At 45.1% G+C, this 19,474-nt stretch overlaps 2 protein-coding genes and 5 non-coding genes across 12 annotated transcripts; all 7 read right to left on the bottom strand.

Moving 5' to 3' along the window:
• Positions 1-245: 245 nt before the first annotated feature.
• Positions 246-4,061, bottom strand: C6H18orf32 (chromosome 6 C18orf32 homolog). Its single transcript, XM_054032062.1, has 3 exons — positions 3,971-4,061; positions 1,909-2,162; positions 246-1,147 (listed from the first exon to the last, which is right to left on the bottom strand). The coding sequence occupies exons 2-3, from the start codon at positions 2,134-2,136 to the stop codon at positions 1,073-1,075; spliced, it is 303 nt and encodes a 100-aa protein (XP_053888037.1). The 5' UTR covers positions 2,137-2,162; positions 3,971-4,061; the 3' UTR covers positions 246-1,072.
• A 4,359-nt stretch (positions 4,062-8,420) lies between these two features.
• On the bottom strand, positions 8,421-16,386 carry RPL17 (ribosomal protein L17). 6 transcript variants are annotated; one of them, XM_054032057.1, is made up of 7 exons: positions 16,372-16,386; positions 14,373-14,426; positions 14,247-14,287; positions 12,739-12,873; positions 11,422-11,520; positions 10,294-10,485; positions 8,421-8,509 (listed from the first exon to the last, which is right to left on the bottom strand). In XM_054032057.1, the coding sequence occupies exons 2-7, from the start codon at positions 14,410-14,412 to the stop codon at positions 8,462-8,464; spliced, it is 555 nt and encodes a 184-aa protein (XP_053888032.1). In that variant the 5' UTR covers positions 14,413-14,426; positions 16,372-16,386; the 3' UTR covers positions 8,421-8,461. The 6 variants fall into 6 exon arrangements, with proteins under 6 accessions (XP_053888032.1, XP_053888031.1, XP_053888034.1 ...); XM_054032056.1 differs by lacking the exon at positions 16,372-16,386 and adding an exon at positions 16,122-16,139; XM_054032059.1 differs by lacking the exons at positions 11,422-11,520; positions 16,372-16,386 and adding an exon at positions 16,122-16,136.
• Positions 10,098-10,162, bottom strand: LOC128839903 (small nucleolar RNA SNORD58). The gene has a single exon (XR_008445556.1). It is a non-coding gene; the product is annotated as a small nucleolar RNA SNORD58 (small nucleolar RNA).
• On the bottom strand, positions 10,751-10,816 carry LOC128839902 (small nucleolar RNA SNORD58). The gene has a single exon (XR_008445555.1). It is a non-coding gene; the product is annotated as a small nucleolar RNA SNORD58 (small nucleolar RNA).
• Positions 11,588-11,654, bottom strand: LOC128839898 (small nucleolar RNA SNORD58). Its single transcript, XR_008445552.1, has one exon. It is a non-coding gene; the product is annotated as a small nucleolar RNA SNORD58 (small nucleolar RNA).
• Positions 13,518-13,584, bottom strand: LOC128839900 (small nucleolar RNA SNORD58). The gene has a single exon (XR_008445554.1). It is a non-coding gene; the product is annotated as a small nucleolar RNA SNORD58 (small nucleolar RNA).
• LOC128839899 (small nucleolar RNA SNORD58) lies at positions 14,526-14,592 on the bottom strand. The gene has a single exon (XR_008445553.1). It is a non-coding gene; the product is annotated as a small nucleolar RNA SNORD58 (small nucleolar RNA).
• Positions 16,387-19,474: the final 3,088 nt, after the last annotated feature.

Below are 19,474 nucleotides of genomic sequence, written 5' to 3'. Positions count from 1 at the left end.
TAGCAGTGTTTCCACTAATAGAGTTAGGAGCAGAGCAGGACAGAAAGCAGCTTTTTCTATCGGGGGGGGGCCAGACCTGGCACTGGATGAAAAGTCAGGAAGCCAGCCACAAACAAAGCAAGCAGTTCAGATGCCATCCCTGTATTGGGGTCCCAGTCTATATAATATTCCCCTGAGCTTTGAGACTCTTCCATTCCAAGAACTAAATTTTAAAATAGAAAGAAAAAAAACTAGAAACATTTTATAAGAAACAAATGTTTTAATAAAATGCCATTTTGTTTTAAGTAAGTTACATAAGCAGGTTAACCAGTTTTTTCTGGACTTATTCTGAATTTTACAATTCTGATATCTACAATCTTAACTATGGCGGCTTGCACACAACATAGTAATTTTCTCATGCTAAGTCCCTGCCATTCCTCAGGGCTTGCTTTCTGCTTCCAATAAACTAAATAAATCCTGTAAATATTGCATCTATTCTAGCTGATTGGTTACCAGGTGGAGATCTCTTTTTATAAGTTTTCTTCATAGCATTGCCAAGAAACACACTGATGTCCTCAGTGCAATCCATAACATCTTTAGCAGGGATGGGAGAGTTATAGCTCTTACAGCAAGAGATTGCACGTTACTCCATCAAACTATAGTTGATGAAACCCTAACCTTTTGCATGAGGCTCTGAGAGCAGAGTAATGAGCTACAATGAAGTTTGAGTTTCAGGAACTGTTCTAAAATACATGGATTTTAGATGCATTACAAGACAACTATAAAACGGACACATTTACCACGTAAAGCTTCATTTATTGATAAAAATAAATTAATCTAGGATATCTAACCTTATCTGAACTGCATTACAGATGCAGAGAATTTCAGTGAGTAAAATGTAGTAAGGAATAAGAATAGTTTAAAGCAACTTCTCAAACATCTTAAAGAGAGAGCTGCTAAATTCACCCATTTCAGTGGCAGAGGAAATCCTCTGCTATAAACAACTCATGCTTCCTTTCAGGTAGAAGGGCCACCAAATCTCAAAGTGGGAACAGTATCACCAGTTCACGTTGTGCAGCAAAGAAAAGTTCCTTTAATCAGTCTTCTTGTCAGAAACTTTCGTTGGTCCCTTTGCAGTGATTCCATTTGCGACCCCATTGCTTTCAATCTGAAATTGGAAGTGAGAGAGAGTACCATGAACCAATGGCAAAGAAAAAAATGCTTCACATTCAGAACCCTAGAGTTTAGTTGAGAAGGAAAGAATGAAGAGAGGCGTTCAGAACATCTGCCTCAGTTCTGAGAAATTTGCACTAACAGACTGAAATTTAAAGAAGTTAGGTAAAGCCTTATATACAATTCTTACTTTCTAAAAGGCCAGAGGGGGGAAAAAATGTATATAGAAGAGCTTATGCCCATTTCTTTGGATATTAAAGTGTAATTATGGTAAAAAAAGTTACCGTGTTATAAAAAAAAAAAAAAAAAAAACCCACTTGAAACATGTTGGTCAGTAAACACGACTTTTTATTGGAACTGTAGAGCCAGTACAAGAAACTGGCTTCTGTTCTGCTTAATGCATCAGATGATTTAGGATTAGGATTTAATTGCTGAATTTTTTGTAGTGGAAAAGTAAGGAGACAGAAAAGCTCTTAAGCAGAACTATTAGATATAGCTGGGATAGAGCATGCCATTCTAGGATGATTCTGTTCCAAGAGGTCTCAGAGGTTGATTTGGGGCAATTGTTCTCCCTACTTAAGAAAACTGTACCTGATTAGACAGTCACAACCTTTTCTGTTGTATCTGTTTCCCCCAAAACAATCCACCATGCCCTTGTGACTTCCAGGTTGGATTGTTATAGGGTGCTCTCCTTGGGGATTCCTTGCTTAGCTACCTCCCTCCCTCCTCTAACGTGCTTTAAAATATATTGCTTACCTTATACATTCCAAAATCATCTGTTGGGCCTAGATTTGTGGTTGAAGTCCCCAGAATAGTTCCAGTACTGTCTCCTTGGCCTTGTTTGGTGGCCAGTGTTCCCTGCACAGCTTTCCTAGGCCATATGCGCTTAATGAAAGGTGAAATTATAGGGTAGACATATGGCTCAAGGAATTTCTTATAGACCCAGAGCAGAATTGGAATGACAATACAAGGAATGCACACCATGGTTCTTTCCAATCCTCTGACAGAATCTGTTGATATAAGAGGTAATAAAATAGCATTGAAAACCAAAGGACTGACATTTTTTAAAGACCTTTAAAAATAAACTTATAAAATAACTTTGCAATGCTTTAACTTTAAGAAACCAATTTAAGTCTGTAATTTATATCAACATGTCTACTGCTTGCTCTTCATCCTTCCAACAGCTTATACAATAGAAACAGTGGGTTTGTTTCTATAATGCAGTGTTTGGGTTGCAAACAATGCACGGGGGGGGGGGGGGAAATCAGTCCTCAGCTAAATACTGTTTTTATTAAAACATTTAGAACTAGTGAAATTATTTAGAAATTCATGTATCAGAGGGGTAGCCGTGTTAGTCTGAATCTGTAAAAAGCAACAGAGGGTCCTGTGGCACCTTTAAGACTAACAGAAGTATTGGAGCATAAGCTTTTGTGGATGAAGGCCCACTTGTGTCTGATGAAGTGGGCATTCACCCACAAAAGCTTATGCTCCCAATACTTCTGTTAGTCTTAAAGGTGCCACAGGACCCTCTATTGCTTTTCAGAAATTCATGTTAGTTTTTGTAAACATTTACCCAAACTTTGGACCTGAACTATCTAAAATTGCCTTTGTGTTGTCCAATTCTGCTTTTCCTGAGGACCACAGCAAAACTCCCATTGACTTCATTGGGAACAGGAACATCCTCTTGGTAAAGCTGAACCACATACAGTATTTAAAGTATGTAACTTAAAATAAGGACTTAAGAAAAAACTTCAGTCAAGATAATGAAGATCTTAAACTAGTCATCCTGTTCTGCCTCTTCATGTTGTATAAAAGGAACCTGAAAGTTTTCCTGCTTATTTCTTTATATTAGAAGTTCAGATGCTGTCTAAGAGACTAAGAATGGAGATTTCTTGAAACAAGCAAATAAGAAAGTGAAGACTGAGCAATGGAAAGGGGAAGGGATTTTAGTCAGTGTTAAATTCTTTGTTTTCATAAAATCAATTTAACATTGTGGATACAGGAAATCTTTGTTAAAACTTCACTTGATCCAAACTCTTCCATTAAGTTATGCAAGCAAACAACATATATCTTGGGAAGAAGGGGTGTCTCAAAAGTCTTCCAGCAAAGCCCAGAACTGGCATGCATGACATGTCAATGGCCAGATGGTTTCAAGGTCAGTATTCTTTTTCCACAAGAGGGTGTTTATTTTGCAGCCACAAAGCTGGAATTGTTGAGTGAGAACTTTTCGCTAGAAGCGCAATAGTCAATGAATGACAGGCAGCCTTGCAGGGGGTGACCCATCACAAAGGATTTAAACCAACCAACAAAAACTTGAACTCTTTTCCTGTTTATGACACACAGATACCTAAAAGGGATTTATTTGCAGGAGTTGGAGGGAAATGGTGAGCGCAAAAACTCCAGGGGCCCAGCCACCTCCACCAGCCATAACAAAGCCAGAGGCAACCCTGGGCATAGGGCAAGAAGGGCCTCCCGTCTTTCAGTGCCCCCACCAAGCACAAGGGGCACACGTGGGGGGGGGGGGGGGGAAGGAGGGTGTCCAGGGCACCAGAAAGGAGGGGAATGAGGAAAGCAGGCAGGGTAGGAGGGGATCAGTCCAGGGAGAAGCAGGTGGGTCAATCTATTATGGTGGGCGTCGGATGGGTTCTCCCTTCACCGGGGCAAGCCACCAGCTTCCCCTCGGGGAACAGCGCCCCCTACCCGCAGGGGCGGTGTGCGACGCCCGGCAGGAGGCGCGAGGAGGTGGATGGAACAGCCCCCCCCCTTATGAGCGAGGGGGGGGGGGAGACAAGGAACTCCCTGAGCGTAACGGACCCACCTGCCGGCTTCTCCTCCCACAACGGCCCGGCACCAACGGCACCAGCTGAGCTCTGACCAACGCCGCGCCGGAAGCCGCCTCTTCACTTCCGTCTTCCGGATGGAATTGATGACGCTACCGGCCCAGCGCCAATGGGAAAAGGAGCACCGTTGGTCACGTGCCCAAAACATAAGGGGTGGGAGTTGACGCCGACCGCCATGACACCAGAGGCAAAGCATTAGAGGCCACAGCTGAAGAGCCTGGACTATTCCCCCCCCCCCCCCCCCGGCAGGACACGGCCAGACTGCTAGAGGGTAGAGTCCTGATCGAGCTGGAGAGGAGCTGGCCCCACCCAGTCCCCTGAGCCGTGGGGGGACTGGATCTTCCAACCAGGAGTTACCCACCCCAGAGTGGGCAAAGCTAGAGCGGTGTCGCACAGGCAACACGGGCCAGGTTATTTTGCTAACCCCATCAAATGATTTAGATGCATCACAAAACCTTTTTTTCCCCCCAGTCCGCATGATCACCTTGAGCAGCAAACATTTCTACTTGAAGAGAGCATACGCATTGCTAAGTGAGCTGAAAACCCACAGCGCCAACACTAAGCTCGAAGGCCCCTTTCATCCGTATGTCTTAAAGCAGTGGTTCTCAAACTTTTTTCCCCACGGACCACTTGAAAATTGCTGAGGGTCTCAGCAGACCACTTAATGATCTTTCCAAATGTTTGTACCGTTAGCTAACTATTGTAAAGCACTTTGGATAAAGGCTCTCTCTCTAAAAAAAAAAAAAAAACATAATAAACATGTTTTGTGGTTCTACAAATAAAAGCACACCACTGATAACAGTAGTCTTACCGTTCTAATACAATGAATGTGCCCTCTCTCCCCCGCCACAGCAGCCCCTGAGCTGGGGCTGGGAAGGAGGGGGGTCTCTCCCTGGCAGCCACAGCCCTGGAGATGGGAAAAGTCACCTTTTTCTCTGGTCGCCGCAGCCCTGCACATTCCAAATTCCCCCACCCGCTAGTCTCACCCCAATGCCCCCTCCCACCTACCACCATTGCCCCCACCTCACCTCACCTGTGTGTCTTCTCCAGGTCCAGGCACCTAAATTAGTGGAGCCACGCCTGCACGGCTCCACTAATTAGATGGGTGGCCCTTCAGTCTCTCTGTGCAGTCACCCAGGCTCGCACCTTAGAGGGACCTGTCTGTGGACCACTTGAATGGAGTGGTCCGTGGACAGTTTGACCACCTCTGTCTTAAAGCACTTGGTGGTCAATATCATTAGCACCATTATCAGTAGTGCTGTTCAATGCTTGGGAAATGGGAATAGGGTTACCACCCTTTCAAAAGGCAAAAGTGCAGGAGGCCCGCCCCCAACCCTTCCTCTTTCAATGAGGCCTCACTCCCTGCTGCTCCTCTGTCCCAAGACCCTCCCCCCCCGGCCAGGGACGAAACCTGAGCTGGGCCAAGGTAAGAGGAGCACAGGCTGCTGTGGGGAGCCCTAGACCCTCCACCTGCCCTTGGTGGGGGATTAGGATACCCAAGAATAGCCCGTGGCCCTGCCTGCTGCCCTGGGTCCAGGACATTGACCAAGGGTGCACATGCCTGATACAGCTTATACCATCAGGACCTGTATTACTGGCACCAAATACTTAAGTGTTAATTTCCATAATTTAAAGCAGGGCTGGGAAGCTTGTGACTTAGGGGCTGCATACAACGTACCAGAGCGGTTTATTTGGCCCGCAAACAGTTAATAGATTTATTTTACTATGACATTGTTTCTCAACTGTTCTTTTCCTGTGATAAACATATTGCACATAAAAAAGTGAAAGACTAGTTGTTAGGAGTGGCTGTGCACTTTAGTTTGACAGTAATTTTCATCTGCACGAAGAACTTACAAAGTTAACCTCATTGCAGACAACAAAGGGTCCAGATATTTTTGATGTAGTTGAGGTTGCAGATTTTTGAAAAGTTGGTGGCTGTTACAGATGGAGCACCTGCTCTGAGTGAACTAAAGGTCAAGTTTCAACATTTATCAAAGCAGTGGGGAGTTGTGTAGAAAAATTGCTGAACACAGATCATGTCATGAATGGGGTTGTGAAAGTTACAAACTTGATTGGAAGTGGCAACAGATCACTGCATCATCGCAGATTTATGGTAAATGCTTTTTGAGAGATTCCTTGCACTTCAAAGAGATAATTGCCTTTCTGAAAAACACTGCAAGTTTTGATACGGATGAGTTACTGGAAAACCTGGAATATTCCATTTTTCTTTTTAATAGGGCATTTTTTATTGACACAACCCAACCTCTGAATTATTTGAATCTGCAATTACAAGGCATGGACCAGACTCTGTTAGATCTCATTGATCACCTGGATAGTTTCAGAAGAAAAGTTGGACTTTTCAAGACTCACCTGTTGCATTTGGATTTTGCCCATTTTACCCACTTTTGCCCAACATGGCATGTACGCAAGTCAGTTTAGCAGGAACACTAGTGATGTTGAAATGATGCTTAATATCACCAAATTTTACAGATTTTACAAGTTTTCAGCCTCACCTGATCCTTTTTAATGATCCACTTGCAGCTGTTGTCAATGACCAGCCTTCTGAACTGCAACAGTAACTGCAAACTGCAGGCTGATCTTTTCTTGGTTGCAGCTAATGAAAGTGATATTCAGTTTTGGAAACTGCTTTCGGAGTCCTGTTTTCCAAAACTGAAAAACTGGTTATTGAAATTGTGTTCTATGTTTGGAAGTACTTACATTTGTGAAAGTAACTTCTCTACACTGAATCACTTGAAATCAAAGAAAAGGAATTGACTGACAGATGAAAACACTCTCCCATCTTAATGAGTTAGATGATACTGTAACAATAAGCAGCAAAGAAAAAACGTTATTTGCTATTTTCATTTATTAATCCCCTGCTCTCCTGCATATTGAAAAAGATTAGTGAAAAGTGTTAAATTTTTTTATATTTAAGAAAACTTTGGTTTTACACTGTGAATAGTTAGCTGTATGCGAACATGCTGTACCGTAAAACATTTGAGTTGGGGTTTTAGTGGATTTTGTGGCCCTTTACTTCCTTAGAGTTGCCTATCTCTGCTTTAAAATTAGGATTTCACCTTAAACACTGACTTATAATTTTTATATTTTGTAGAAGAAATAGATCTAATAGCAATCAGTTCAATTTTGTCCACGCATTTACTTCAGTACAACTCAGAATATCAGTTTGAACACAGGGTTTTTAGATCAAATATATTCCTCAAACTTCGCTACACGAGAGATGTAAATACTTTAATCCCCCCCCCCCCCCCCCCAAGGTTTTGGAGAGAGTAGAAAGGAAGAGTACTGGGATTGAGAGAAAACAGGTTAGGAATTTTAATTCCTAATTTCAGGAAAAACATTTTCTGAATGTTTGCATTGTTCATTTTTATAATGTCTACAATGTCATAATACTAACAAATCCCAAACATTCAATTGTTTTCACAATAAAAATGCAAGACTTCAAATGTCAAATGGTGCTATTTAGAGTAACTCTGCAGGTTAACAAGCAAATTAATCTATTCAGAGAAGAATACAAATACACCAGGGACAAGACTGATCAGGGGACTGGAAGCCTTTCAACTATTATCACCTCAAATCCAGCCCGTGTCAATGGTGACCAACATAACTAATGAGAACTGTTTAACAGCCTAGGTGAAATGAATGGCTGGACTCAGTCCATGTTCATGATGGGATAGCTTTCCACACAGAAAACCATCATAATGTACCTATGTGCTCCCCAGATGCCAAGGATCAAATGAGCATCAGTCACCTCCCAAAAGTGGTCTTCCCGCAGAGCATGATTGAAAAACTGATGGGACAGCATGGAGAAATCTGCACTAACTCTTTGTAGATAAATAGAAGAGTTAAATCTACTGGAATGTATAGCCATCTTTCAGCAATAAATTCAATGGCTGCTAAACTAATTTCCTGCCTCACCTAAGACAACTACAAGTAATTCAATCCAACGTTATCTATCTACTGTTCTCATTTATGAAAGCTAAAATAATATTGCTTCCAAAGTGATGTAGTGGGGGTAGAAATGAAAGACCAGGCATAACTCTGGACATTACACAACTATCAAAGGTAAGTAAGTTCATTAAAAAGCAGTCAAAACACTTGTGTAAAAGAAGTTTACACTACCAGTTGATTTTACTGTAACTTTTGTGATGCGTCTTATCATGAAGGCCATAGCTGATAATCCAAACAGAATTTTCAAACTCCAATCTGGAGATAATTTACAAATAACTGCTTAGGAAGGAATAGGGAAAGCAGCACACTTTTCAAAGACTTGATGAATCTCAAATAGTAACATGCAAATATTTAAATAGGGCAAAAAAAAAAACCCAGTTAAATATTGCTAATAAGTTATGATCAACAAAGCAAAACCCTGAAAAAGTTAATCACTCAAGAAAAGAAGCACACACGATATCTGTTTTCTTTTTTATTTATGTACATCTGTTATGTCAGATTTACTCCCGAGCCATAAGTTTTTGCTTCTTCAGCTTCTTTTGAGAGATCTGAAAAATAAAAAGGAAAGAATGAAAATCTGCATCTATCAAGGAGATTATACCGCCACTCTGTATGTGACCTATCCATCCCCATCGAAAACCTGTGAAACACTTTCAAAAGACAAGCGTGGGAGCTTAAATCCATAACTTTGCTAGACACTAAAAATCATGGTCTTAATAAATACACTGAATTTATGGCTTATTACAAATCTCCCCCCCACCCCTTTTTTGTCCTATAAATACAGGGGTATTTTAACAGGCCACTTCACCTTGAGTCATCCCTTAGAATATGTGCTAACTACACCTCAACCCCCATATAACACTGTCCTCGGGAGCCAAAAAAATCATACCGCATTATAGGTGAAAACATGTTATATCGAACTTGCTTTGATCCGCCGGAGTGCGCAGCCTCGCCCCCTTGGAGCGCTGGTTTACCACGTTATGTCCGAATTCGTGTTATATCGGGGTAGAGATGTACTTAAGTGGTTCTCAAACTGTGAATCCAGACCCCAAAGTGGGTCACAACCCCATTTTAATGGGGGCGCCAGAGTTCGCATTAGACTTCCTGGGGCCGAGGGCTTCAGGGCTCAGGTTACAGGTCCCAGCCTAGGGCTGAAGCTCTTGGGCTTCGGCCCCTCCCCCAACCTGAGGTGGCAGGGTTCAGGCTTCGGTCCCCCCTCCTGGAGTTGTGTAGTATTTTTTGTCAGAAGGAGGTCGCAGTGCAGTGAAGTTTGAGAACCCCTGTCCTAAACTGTTCGATCTGCTATTTAGCTGTGACACTTAGTACCTTTCCCACACCTGAAGAAGAGCTCTGAGCTTGAAAGCTTGTCTCTCTCAACAGAAGTTAGTCCAATAAAAGGTATTATTACCTCACCCACCTTGTCTAATATCCTGGAATCAACACAGCAACAACAACACGGCCTATTGTCACTCTCAGTTTCACATAAGAGTTTGGAAACCTTAGAAATGAACTATACTCGTTCATAAGCCGAATATTTTTGGTAAAAAAGTGACGCCTCAAAGAGCGGGGGTCGGCTTATAAACAGGTCTACACCAAAATTTGATCATTTAAAACTCTATGGAATCATTGAATTGAATATCTAATACATTGTCGTTTTGTTTACCTGGAGCGTCTGCAGGCACAGAGCCCGTCAGCTCCCTGTGGCCTCGGTTCGCTGTTCCCACCCAATGGGAGCTGCGGGAATGGCGCCACTTCCCGCAGCTCCCATTGGCTGGGAACGGCAAACTGCGGCCACTGGGAGCTGAGGGACTCCATGCCTGTGAACGCTCCAGGTAAACAAAACATCCCAACCTGCCAGTGGCTTACCCTGACGGGCCGTGAGCCAAAGTTTTCCAACCCCTGAAATATAGGGTCGGCTTATGAAAGGGTCATACAGTTTTTACCTATCCATTTTGGGGGGGGGGGGGGGGGTGTCAGCTTATAAATTAATGGGCTAATGAACAAGTATATACGGTATAAGTATTTTTAAATCGGGGACTGGAAGCATACAAATGAAAGCCATCCCTTTCAGTGAAGTTATTTATAGAGAATCCTTTCATATTCTGAATGCTATATTTAAATTGTAACACTATTAAGGTTGCTCAGAATGCATTTTTTTCCATGGTTATTTTCAAAGGTGTCCTAAGATAAAATTGTTGCTATTATGATTATCTGAAAAATGCAAGTTAAAAAATTCAGATGTGTTTAAAACACACTGACAAATGAACAAGTCTATAATACACAAGATCAGAGAAAAACCACTCAATAAATACCACTACTAAAGTTTTCTTACCTTTTTCTTCTGAGCAACTTCCTCTTCTGGCTTTGGAACAATTTGCTCCTTCTCAGTGAGGATCATCTCAATATGACAGGGGGAGCTCATGTAGGGGTTGATACGACCATGAGCTCTGTAGGTACGCCTGCGCATTTTGGGGGCCTTGTTGACCTGGATGTGCTCAATTACCAGAGAATCCACATCAAGACCCTGAAAAAATGCAACAGTAACTTGTAAGATTTATTCTAGGTTTATTTTCCTCTATGAACAAAACATTTTTGTTTGTACCAAAAAATGGCAGAACATGAAAACTGAAAAGTTATTACATGGGAACATGTGCTAGTTTATCATGGAAAAAATCTCACAAAAGTACATAGCATTTTTACGCATTTATAAAGTTGAAGAGTCAACTAATAGCTCAGGAAGACTAAAAAATTCAGACGGCCTTTTACAAGAAATATTCAAAATCATTATGATGGCTCAGAAATGAAGTTTGTTTCATTGTTATTCGAAAGGTGTCCTAAGATAGTCATCACTGCCACCACAGGTCACTACAATTTAGTTACCACATTATAAACAAAATGCAAGTTTTCCATGTGTAAAAAAAAAAAAACAAAAACCCCACAGACCTAACTGTGGATCTTAAAAGACTCATTTTTGAGACATGTATTCATTCTTTATGTAGCCAAGTTGATAATTTAGTGTATGAACTAGGTATAATTTATAAGACTTCACGCCATGTTTTGTGCTCCAAAGATGTGCATAAATTTAAATATTTTAAGAGATATGGTGCCAAACCAAAACCCCAGATCCAGACCTCAGTACACAACTCAAAGCTCTCCAGGCTCCTCTGACCTTTCAGATTTTTTAACCACCGTTTAGGAGTATTTGGATCCAAGGTTTTGAGCAGCTTTAAATCAGTGGTACCCAAAATCAATAATGGAATGTGTCCACATCTCCCCTCACCCCTCCCCAAGCCAGGGGCAGAGCTGCAGCCAGGAACAGGGGCAGGCGGCCAAGCTGCAGCTGAGCCACACTCTCCCCGCCCCCCCAGGGGCTGGTCCAGGTCCCACTGCCCCCCCCCACATTCCTCCAAACCGCACACTCTAGTTTGGGGACCACTGTCCATTTGCATTTTTAACATACCTTGAGTTCAGCATTACTCTCAGCATTTTTGAGCATGTGCAGTAGGAACTCTGCACTCTTTTTAGGCCAACGCCCCTGTGTCCAGCCCCACTGCTTGGCCTGGAACGTTTAAGAGTTTTGTTTTAATTTTACTCAAAACAAAAACAATCACCTTTCTTTTACAAAGGTTGCTCAGAATACACATTTCTTTTCATGGTTAATCCAAAGGTGTCCTAAGAAAGTCATCATAGCAACCATAAATGCACATGACTCTACAAGCAATTCTACCCAAAAATGTAGGATGAAATCCCTTTTTGCTTTTTTAGCTAACACACCAAAATGACCGTACCTTCTTTCCAAATGCAACTAGCCCTGCACAAGCTTTCCATTCCCCTTTACCAGTGTTCAGGATCAACCAAAATACATCTGTCTTCTCATTTTATATACATGCCTAAGTTGGCTTTGTGGGCTTATTTTTTGTTTTGTTTTTAAAAGATATGAGTGCTAGAATGTCAGCCTCCTCAGTGCATGTCTGAACACATCAGTTCTGACTTAAACAGTATCGCTAATGACTGCTGCCCTGGACCTTCTAAGCAAAGGCTGCCAACTATGTGAAGTTACACAGAGGTTCACATTCATTAGAATGGACTGGGCTCACACTTATTTTTTGCTTATGATCTAAATCCGGGGTGGGCAAACTATGGCCCGAGGGCTGCATCTGGCCCTCCAGACATTTTAATCCGGCCCTCGAGCTCTTGCTGGGGAGCGGGGTCAGTGGCTTGCCCCACTCCTCCACGGCTCCCAGAAGCAGCGGCATGTCCCCCTCTGGCTCCCACACACAGGGGGCAGCCAGTGGACTCTGCGCACTGTCCCCGCCCCAAGTGCTTACCCCGCAGCTCCCATTGGCCGGGAACCACATAGGACCCAGACAGAGGGAGATGCTGCCACTTCTGGCAGCTGCTTGAGGTAAGCGCCGCCCAGAGCCTGCACCCCAACCCCCTGCCCCAGCCCTGTTCCCTCTCCCTCCCTCCAAACCCCTCGGTCCCAGACCAGACCATCCTCCTGCACCCTGAACTCATTTCTGGCTCCAGCCCAGAGCCCAGAACCCTCATCCCCTCCCATACCCCAACCCCTAATTTTGTGAGCATTCATGGCCTGCCATATAATTTCCATACCCAGATGTGGCCCTTGAGCCAAACTGTTTGCCCACCCCTGATCTAAATACACCATTTTTTGCTTGTCATCAGTGGTGGGATACACACAATGCAACCTAGCCCTCTTCTACCACAAGAATCAATTATTCAAAGAATCTTTCCAAATTTCAATCTCAACTCTTACCTGAGCGCACCTGCCAACTCCACCATTGTAACGACGGAAGGGAACACACTGCTTTTTTAGGGTCACATCCTTTAAGTATTTAGTGGCTTTCCGGATATGCATGCCCTTGATAGCTTGAGCTGTCTCACGAGTGTTCTAGCAACAAAACAAAGTATTGTACATTCATGGATAGGTTTCTCTAAGTTCTTTTTTACTGGCAATTTAAGTATTCTTCTATCTAGGCACTACTTAGGCCACCCTCATTATAACTGTTTATTTAAAAATAGAAATAATATTTCTCTTGCTTCTCAGCAGAGAAGGGGAAATAGCTGATTAGTTCTAGTTTTACGTTTTGTTGCTTAATTTGTGACTTAATAAATGCAAAGAAAGATTTTTTATTTAGTTCTGAACGCGATGAGGTTAGCAGACATTGTCTAGTAGTGAATTCCATATTCATGGACTGACTTATGATAGTCGAACAATGTTTGCCAAAATCAAATGCATAAAAAATTACAAATATTCAGCTACTTCAGACACAAAACATTGACATAATTCACTCTTGTATTATGGTGGGGATTGGGCTAATTTAATACTATTTCATCCACTACTTCAGAGCCAAATAGCCAGTAAAGGTTCTATTCTCAGAACTGTACCAAAAACAATTATAAAATCAAGGAAACAAAAAAAGGGGTCATATTAATTTCAAAGCCATATAAGAAAACTGGAAGGAGGAAGATGAATTAATAGCTATCAAATGAAGGAAGATGCATGATAAATGAAATGTAACCTCTGGAAAAGTAGCTGCTCAGAACTCCATTTTCTTTTCATGATTAATCCAAAGGTGTCCTAAGAAAGTCATCATTGCAGCCACACAACACTGTTTCTCCAACAATAAAGGATGCACCCTTTCAATATGTAGACAGATATTACACTGCAATTATTCAAATATTTTTCTTTGATGGTCAGTATGACACAGTAAGATTGGCATAATGGTCTTTACGAACAGTAAAAAATAATTTAATGAAATTTAACAGAACTCCTCAGATGTCTCTATCCTTAAGCATACGAACAACAAAGCATTAAACCAACATGTTTGAACACTTTTCCATTGGCTGAAAAAAAAAAAAAAAAAAAAGAATAGGACTAGATGAACCAGTGGTGTGATCTGATATATATTAATTCCTATGTTCCCCTTATAAGCAGCTACTTTTCCCACTGTGTTGTATAATCTGCTAGGCAGCAAACTTCTTGGGACACAGACTGTCTTGTTTCTATATTTATGAACACAACCACTACAAATAGATTTAATAGATTCCAAGGCCAAAAGGGACCATTGGGATCACCTAGTCTTACACAGTATAACTACCCATGTGCTGACACTACTTTATACTACTGTACTTGTATAAGTAGTAACTTTCTTGAATTCATTAAATACAAAAGGAGAAGGTATTTTCTTCTAAAATTAATGTTTTTTCTATTCCTTACATTCTTAAAAAAAAAAAAAAAATCCAAACATACACTCCACATACCTTGAAGTGGACTCGAAGGTTAGAACCCCTTGACTTGCATGCTATGGAAACAAAAAACAACATTTTGAACTTACAGAACCAGATTGATTCCTGAAAAGTGCAACCAATACTTGAAAAATCACTTACATTTGGTGGGGTTCTCTGGATCAAGTGAGTAGCGGACCATTTTCAGAGCTTAAACTGGAAAACAGTAATGAAGAGTTAGATTTCAAAGTTCTATCACAGGTATGTCCAATATGCTGTTATTTCTTAGTCTGGCTGAGATAGCAGAGAGAAGCAGCTGCTCAGAAATCCATTTTATTTTCATGATTAATCCAAAGGTGTCCTAAGAAAGTCATCACTGCAGCCACAACCTTCTCATGAAAGCTGTTTTTAAGAACAGTTCCTGTACCGTTTGGCAGAGGGTAAACACACTATACATATGACCTAAACCGCTCACATTGTGTGTGGCCTGTTGCAACACAACAGTAAAACATCCTTAATCTATCAGGACTTCTGGAAGATCAAACATATGGGGACTCATGAATATATATATATGTATTTTTACATAGAATCATTCTTTGGATTTCCATACTGAAAACTCGTTATATACCATATACACATACATGCACCCACAGAGAGAACTTGTAACTATAAATCTTGTTACCTAAACATCTTCATCCCAAACAGTTTCAGACAGAAATCTAGCTATTGCCTTAACATTTTAGCCCCAGTGCACTGGGCACGGGTGCTCAGATACTCCAGCAATGAGCGCGGGCAGAAGAACAAGCACGCAATAGCCCAGGCCGCGAGTGGGCTCCTTTCAGCATGTAACAGCCTCACTTCCCCGATCAACACATCAGTAACTAGGGCTCTTACCCACACTCTAGTCAGAGAGGCAGCGATTAGCGAGCCACGTACAGAGCGCGCCTCCCACTGCAGTGAGCCAGCCCAGTGCCCCCATCTCCCCTCCCGCTGCAGTGGGCCAACCCAGTCCCCCCATCTCCCCTCCCGCTGCAGTGAGCCAGCCCAGTCCCCCCCATCTCCCCTCCCGCTGCAGTGAGCCAGCCCAGTCCCCCCCATCTCCCCTCCCGCTGCAGTGAGCCAGCCCAGTCCCCCCCATCTCCCCTCCCGCTGCAGTGAGCCAGCCCAGTCCCCCCCATCTCCCCTCCCGCTGCAGTGAGCCAGCCCAGTCCCCCCATCTCCCCTCCCGCTGCAGTGAGCCAGCCCAGTCCCCCCATCTCCCCTCCCGCTGCAGTGAGCCAGCCCAGTGCCCCCATCTCCCCTCCCGCTGCAGTGAGCCAGCCCAGTCCCCCCATCTCCCCTCCCGCTGCAGTGAGCCAGCCCAGTGCCCCCATCTCCCCTCCCGCTGCAGTGAGCCAGCCCAGTGCCCCCATCTCCCCTCCCGCTGCAATGAGCCAGCCCAGTGCCCCCATCTCCCCTCCCGCTGCAGTGGGCCAACCCAGTCCCCCCATCTCCCCTCCCGCTGCAGTGGGCCAGCCCAGTCCCCCCCATCTCCCCTCCCGCTGCAGTGAGCCAGCCCAGTCCCCCCATCTCCCCTCCCGCTGCAGTGAGCCAGCCCAGTGCCCCCATCTCCCCTCCCGCTGCAGTGAGCCAGCCCAGTGCCCCCATCTCCCCTCCCGCTGCAATGAGCCAGCCCAGTGCCCCCATCTCCCCTCCCGCTGCAGTGGGCCAACCCAGTCCCCCCATCTCCCCTCCCGCTGCAGTGGGCCAGCCCAGTCCCCCCATCTCCCCTCCCGCTGCAATGAGCCAGCCCAGTCCCCCCCCCCCCCATGTCCGAGCCCCTCACCGCGGCATCTGGCCCCGACATACGGACTCTGTCGCCCTGCGTCCCCCAACAACTCTAGGCCGCGCGTCCCCTCCCCAGCTCCTCACCCGAGCTGGCACATCCGGGTCATTCGGAGCGTCCATGCGGGGGCACTCAGAGTCCGCCATTTTGCTCCCCCTCCCCCGTCCTCCCTGTGGCGGCCCCCGGGCACGGAAATATCGGTGCCAGCAGGCGGCTGAGCCCGTCCCCTCGCCGCCCGGAGCCGGCTTCGGGACTCCCAGGGCAGGATGGCGCCGAGGGGCGGCGGATTGAAGCCGGATCCGGGGCAGCCGGGCGCAGCAGCCATAACAGACTCACCTCTGGGGCCACCCGCACCGGGGAAGAGAAAGAACAAGGGCTGCTGGGAGATTTCGTGAAACCTCGAAGTCTCGCGAGAGTCTAGGAGGTGGGACGGGATTTCAGTTAGGGAGAGCTGTGGTGGTGCTGAGCTGGGCGATAGACGAGAAGAGCAGTAAGGGACCGTCTGCAAATAACATGTATTTGGGTAATTCAAAGTGTGCTGCAAAAGATTAAAACTAGAGGAGTTGGGGTTTTTCCCCAGTACTGAGACCTCCAGTTTCTACGAAAATGACAAAACTGTCAATTGTGTGAATTCAAACTTATAATTAATATACATTTTTGTAACATCTTTCATGTCAAAGAATCCCACAGAGCCTGAAATGCAGCCAACTCTGGGGATGTGGAGGGTACCAGGTATAACCCACGGAAAGTGGGCCAGAACCAAAACCCCAGATCTTGTTTGTTACTTATCTGAATCCTGGAGTCAGGGTCCTGGGCACTACCAGACTATAAAATATAATAATTTGATAATAAATCATTAACAACAGCAATTAATAAAAAGCTCCCCCCACATTATGCACCAATCACAAAAATTCTAACTGGCTGCTGCAAGAAGAATTCTGTGGCACCCTTGCAGAAAGTAGGTATGTGGTCATAAACTGTCCCTGTCATGAAATGACTTTCATACTCCCCATGATAATTTGGTGTCACTGATTGTACCTATTCATATGCGTAGATTGTATATTCCTTGGAAAATGGATTCTGTTCTTTGTTCAGTACATCTAACTTTCTTTTAGTCAGGATAACTGGAATACTGGATGGGCTGAAGCAGTAGATGTGATATATTAGAACGTTAATAAGGCTTTTGACACAATTTCACATGATATGCTCAAAAGGAAACGAGAGAAATATGATATAGATTAAATTACTATAAAATGAGTGCATAAGTGGTTGAAACTTCTCAATGAATACTAATCAAGGGTTTACTGTCATAGTGGGAGGACATATCTAGTGGAGTCCTGCAGGGGTCTGTCCGGGGTCCAGCATTATTCAATATTTTCATTAATGTCTTGGCTAATTGAATGTATGCTTATAACATTTGCAGATGACATTAAGCTTGGAACGGTTGCAAGCAATGTGGAGGACAGGATTCGAATGCATCAATTTCAGAGATGGACTGCTTCTGCACACCGGAAGGCTGATCTTGCTCCCCCTTGCTTGTTGATGTAGAAGACCATTGTTGCAGTATTGTCTGACATTATCAGGACATAAAAGCAGATAAACAGAAGAAAGGACTCGCACATGTTCCTTGCTGCCTGAAATTTGAGGACATCGATGTGCATTCTGGCCTCTCCTGTTATCCACGTTTCTTGTGCAGTGTGGTTGCCCATATGTAGAGCCTTGCGCTGATACAAAATTTGTATCAACATCCGATTCGCGATTCTCAAACATGGTCTGCAGATAACTGCATCTGGATATAAAACGGATATTTGTAGGGCTCTATCCCTACGGGCTCCCCAACCTAGTAGGGACACATCCGTAATTATGGTCTTGTCCAGCAAAGAGGGAAGAAAGGAGATTCCCATGCATAAGTGATGAGGATTTGTCAGGACAGTACCTTGGTGGGATCTGCCAGCAGTAGGTTCATGGAATGACGATTTGGGGAGTAAATCGACTGTAGCCATGCTTGAAGGAAACTAAGGTGGAGTCTTGCAAATGGAGTGCATGAGGCCATGTGGCCAAGTAGGGACAAACGTGTTGACCATTACCCAAGGGTAACTTGTGATGTGAGCTATGATATTGTTCATGGTCTGGAATCTGTCTGTGGGCAAGTATGCCCTTGTGGTTATGGAGTTCAAGGCTGCTCCAGTGAAGCCCAAAGAATGTGTAAGGGTAAAAACAGATTTTTCTATGTTTACACAGAGTCTTTACCAAGATATTTTCAGTGGTAGCAACTCACATCAGGCATCATGGATTCCTCATTTTCCCATACCATGATGACTGGGTCCTTGCCACCAATCTCACCAAGAAGTCTGTACGTCAACCTCTCTCATGCCCAATTATCACAAGACTGCCCAGAAGGAATTCAGTGAGCCTCACCCAACAGATAACTGATTCATCCTGGCAGGGACTCTTGCACCAGTCTCTCTTGCACCAGTCTCCCTAGTGTGAATTGCCAATTCAACCAATTTCCCTGAATCGGGCCCCACCCCTAAGAGAGCCCCGCACCCAAGCCCCGGTACCGGGGTGGCCCAGCTTCCCCAGGGGGCTCCCAGCAGGGGCTGGAGCCCCAGGCCCTTTAAATTGCCACCAAAGCCCCACTTCTGGAGCCCTGGGATAGGGCTGTGGGGCTCTGGGGGCTATTTAAAAAGTCTGGGGCTCCCGTTGCTTCTACCACCCCGGCCCTTTAAATAGCCGCCGGAGCCCTGCCGCTTCCCCGGGGCTCCCTCAGCTATTTAAAGGGACGGGACGGTAGAAGCAGGGGCGCCCCAGGCCCTTTAAATAGCCCCCGGAGCCCTGGGGCAACAGGGGGCTCTGGGGGCTATTTAAAGGGCCAGGGCTCCAGCTGCCTGCCCGGTCCTTTAAATAGCCGCTGGAGCCCTGCCGCTTCCCCAGGGGTCCCTTGGCTATTTACAGGGCCGGGGTGGTGGAAGCAGGGAAGCGCCAGGCCCTTTAAATAGCCCCCGAGCCCCGGGCTGCTGCTGCTGCTACCCCGGTGGGGGAGGGAGGAAGAGGGGCCACTTACCGTACAGGGTGGGCTATACCCGCACCCCTTGCCCTGCCCGCAGCAAGCCCCTGTCTCCAGCCAGCCCCACACCCCCTGCCCTGTCTCCAGCCAGCCCTGCACCCCCTGCCCACAGCCAGCCGCTGCTGCACCCCCTGCCCTGTGTCCAGGCAACCCTGCCGCACCCCCCTGCGGCCCTCCCCAAAGCCAGCCAGCCCCACACACACCCCTGCCTACAACAGCCCTGCACCCCCTGCCCTGCCTGTAGCCAGCCCCACACCCCCTGCTCTGTCTCCAGCCAACCCCTGCTGTAGCCCCCTGCCTGAAGCCAGCCAGTCCCACACTCCTCTGTCTCCAGCCCTGCCAACCCATGCCGTACCCCCCTGCGGCCCTGCC

The sequence above is a fragment of the Malaclemys terrapin genome, chromosome 6, assembly GCF_027887155.1.
Source record: "Malaclemys terrapin pileata isolate rMalTer1 chromosome 6, rMalTer1.hap1, whole genome shotgun sequence".
NCBI classification, from domain to species: domain Eukaryota; kingdom Metazoa; phylum Chordata; order Testudines; family Emydidae; genus Malaclemys; species Malaclemys terrapin.
Note: the sequence above shows the minus strand (reverse complement) of the source record. Positions and strands in the feature narration are given on the sequence as shown.

Bases quoted from the DNA above. Each gene is read 5' to 3' on its own strand.
- C6H18orf32 (XM_054032062.1), bottom strand. From the start codon at position 2,136: ATGGTGTGCATTCCTTGTATTGTCATTCCAATTCTGCTCTGGGTCTAT. The intron at 1,148-1,908 runs GTAAGCAATATA...TTCCAATTTCAG, and splicing joins ATGATTTTGGAATGTATAAG to ATTGAAAGCAATGGGGTCGC.
- RPL17 (XM_054032057.1), bottom strand. From the start codon at position 14,412: ATGGTCCGCTACTCACTTGATCCAGAGAACCCCACCAAAT. The intron at 14,288-14,372 runs GTAAGTGATTTT...TTGTTTCCATAG, and splicing joins TCCAGAGAACCCCACCAAAT to CATGCAAGTCAAGGGGTTCT. The intron at 8,510-10,293 runs GTAAGAAAACTT...TTTATTTTTCAG, and splicing joins AAGTTGCTCAGAAGAAAAAG to ATCTCTCAAAAGAAGCTGAA.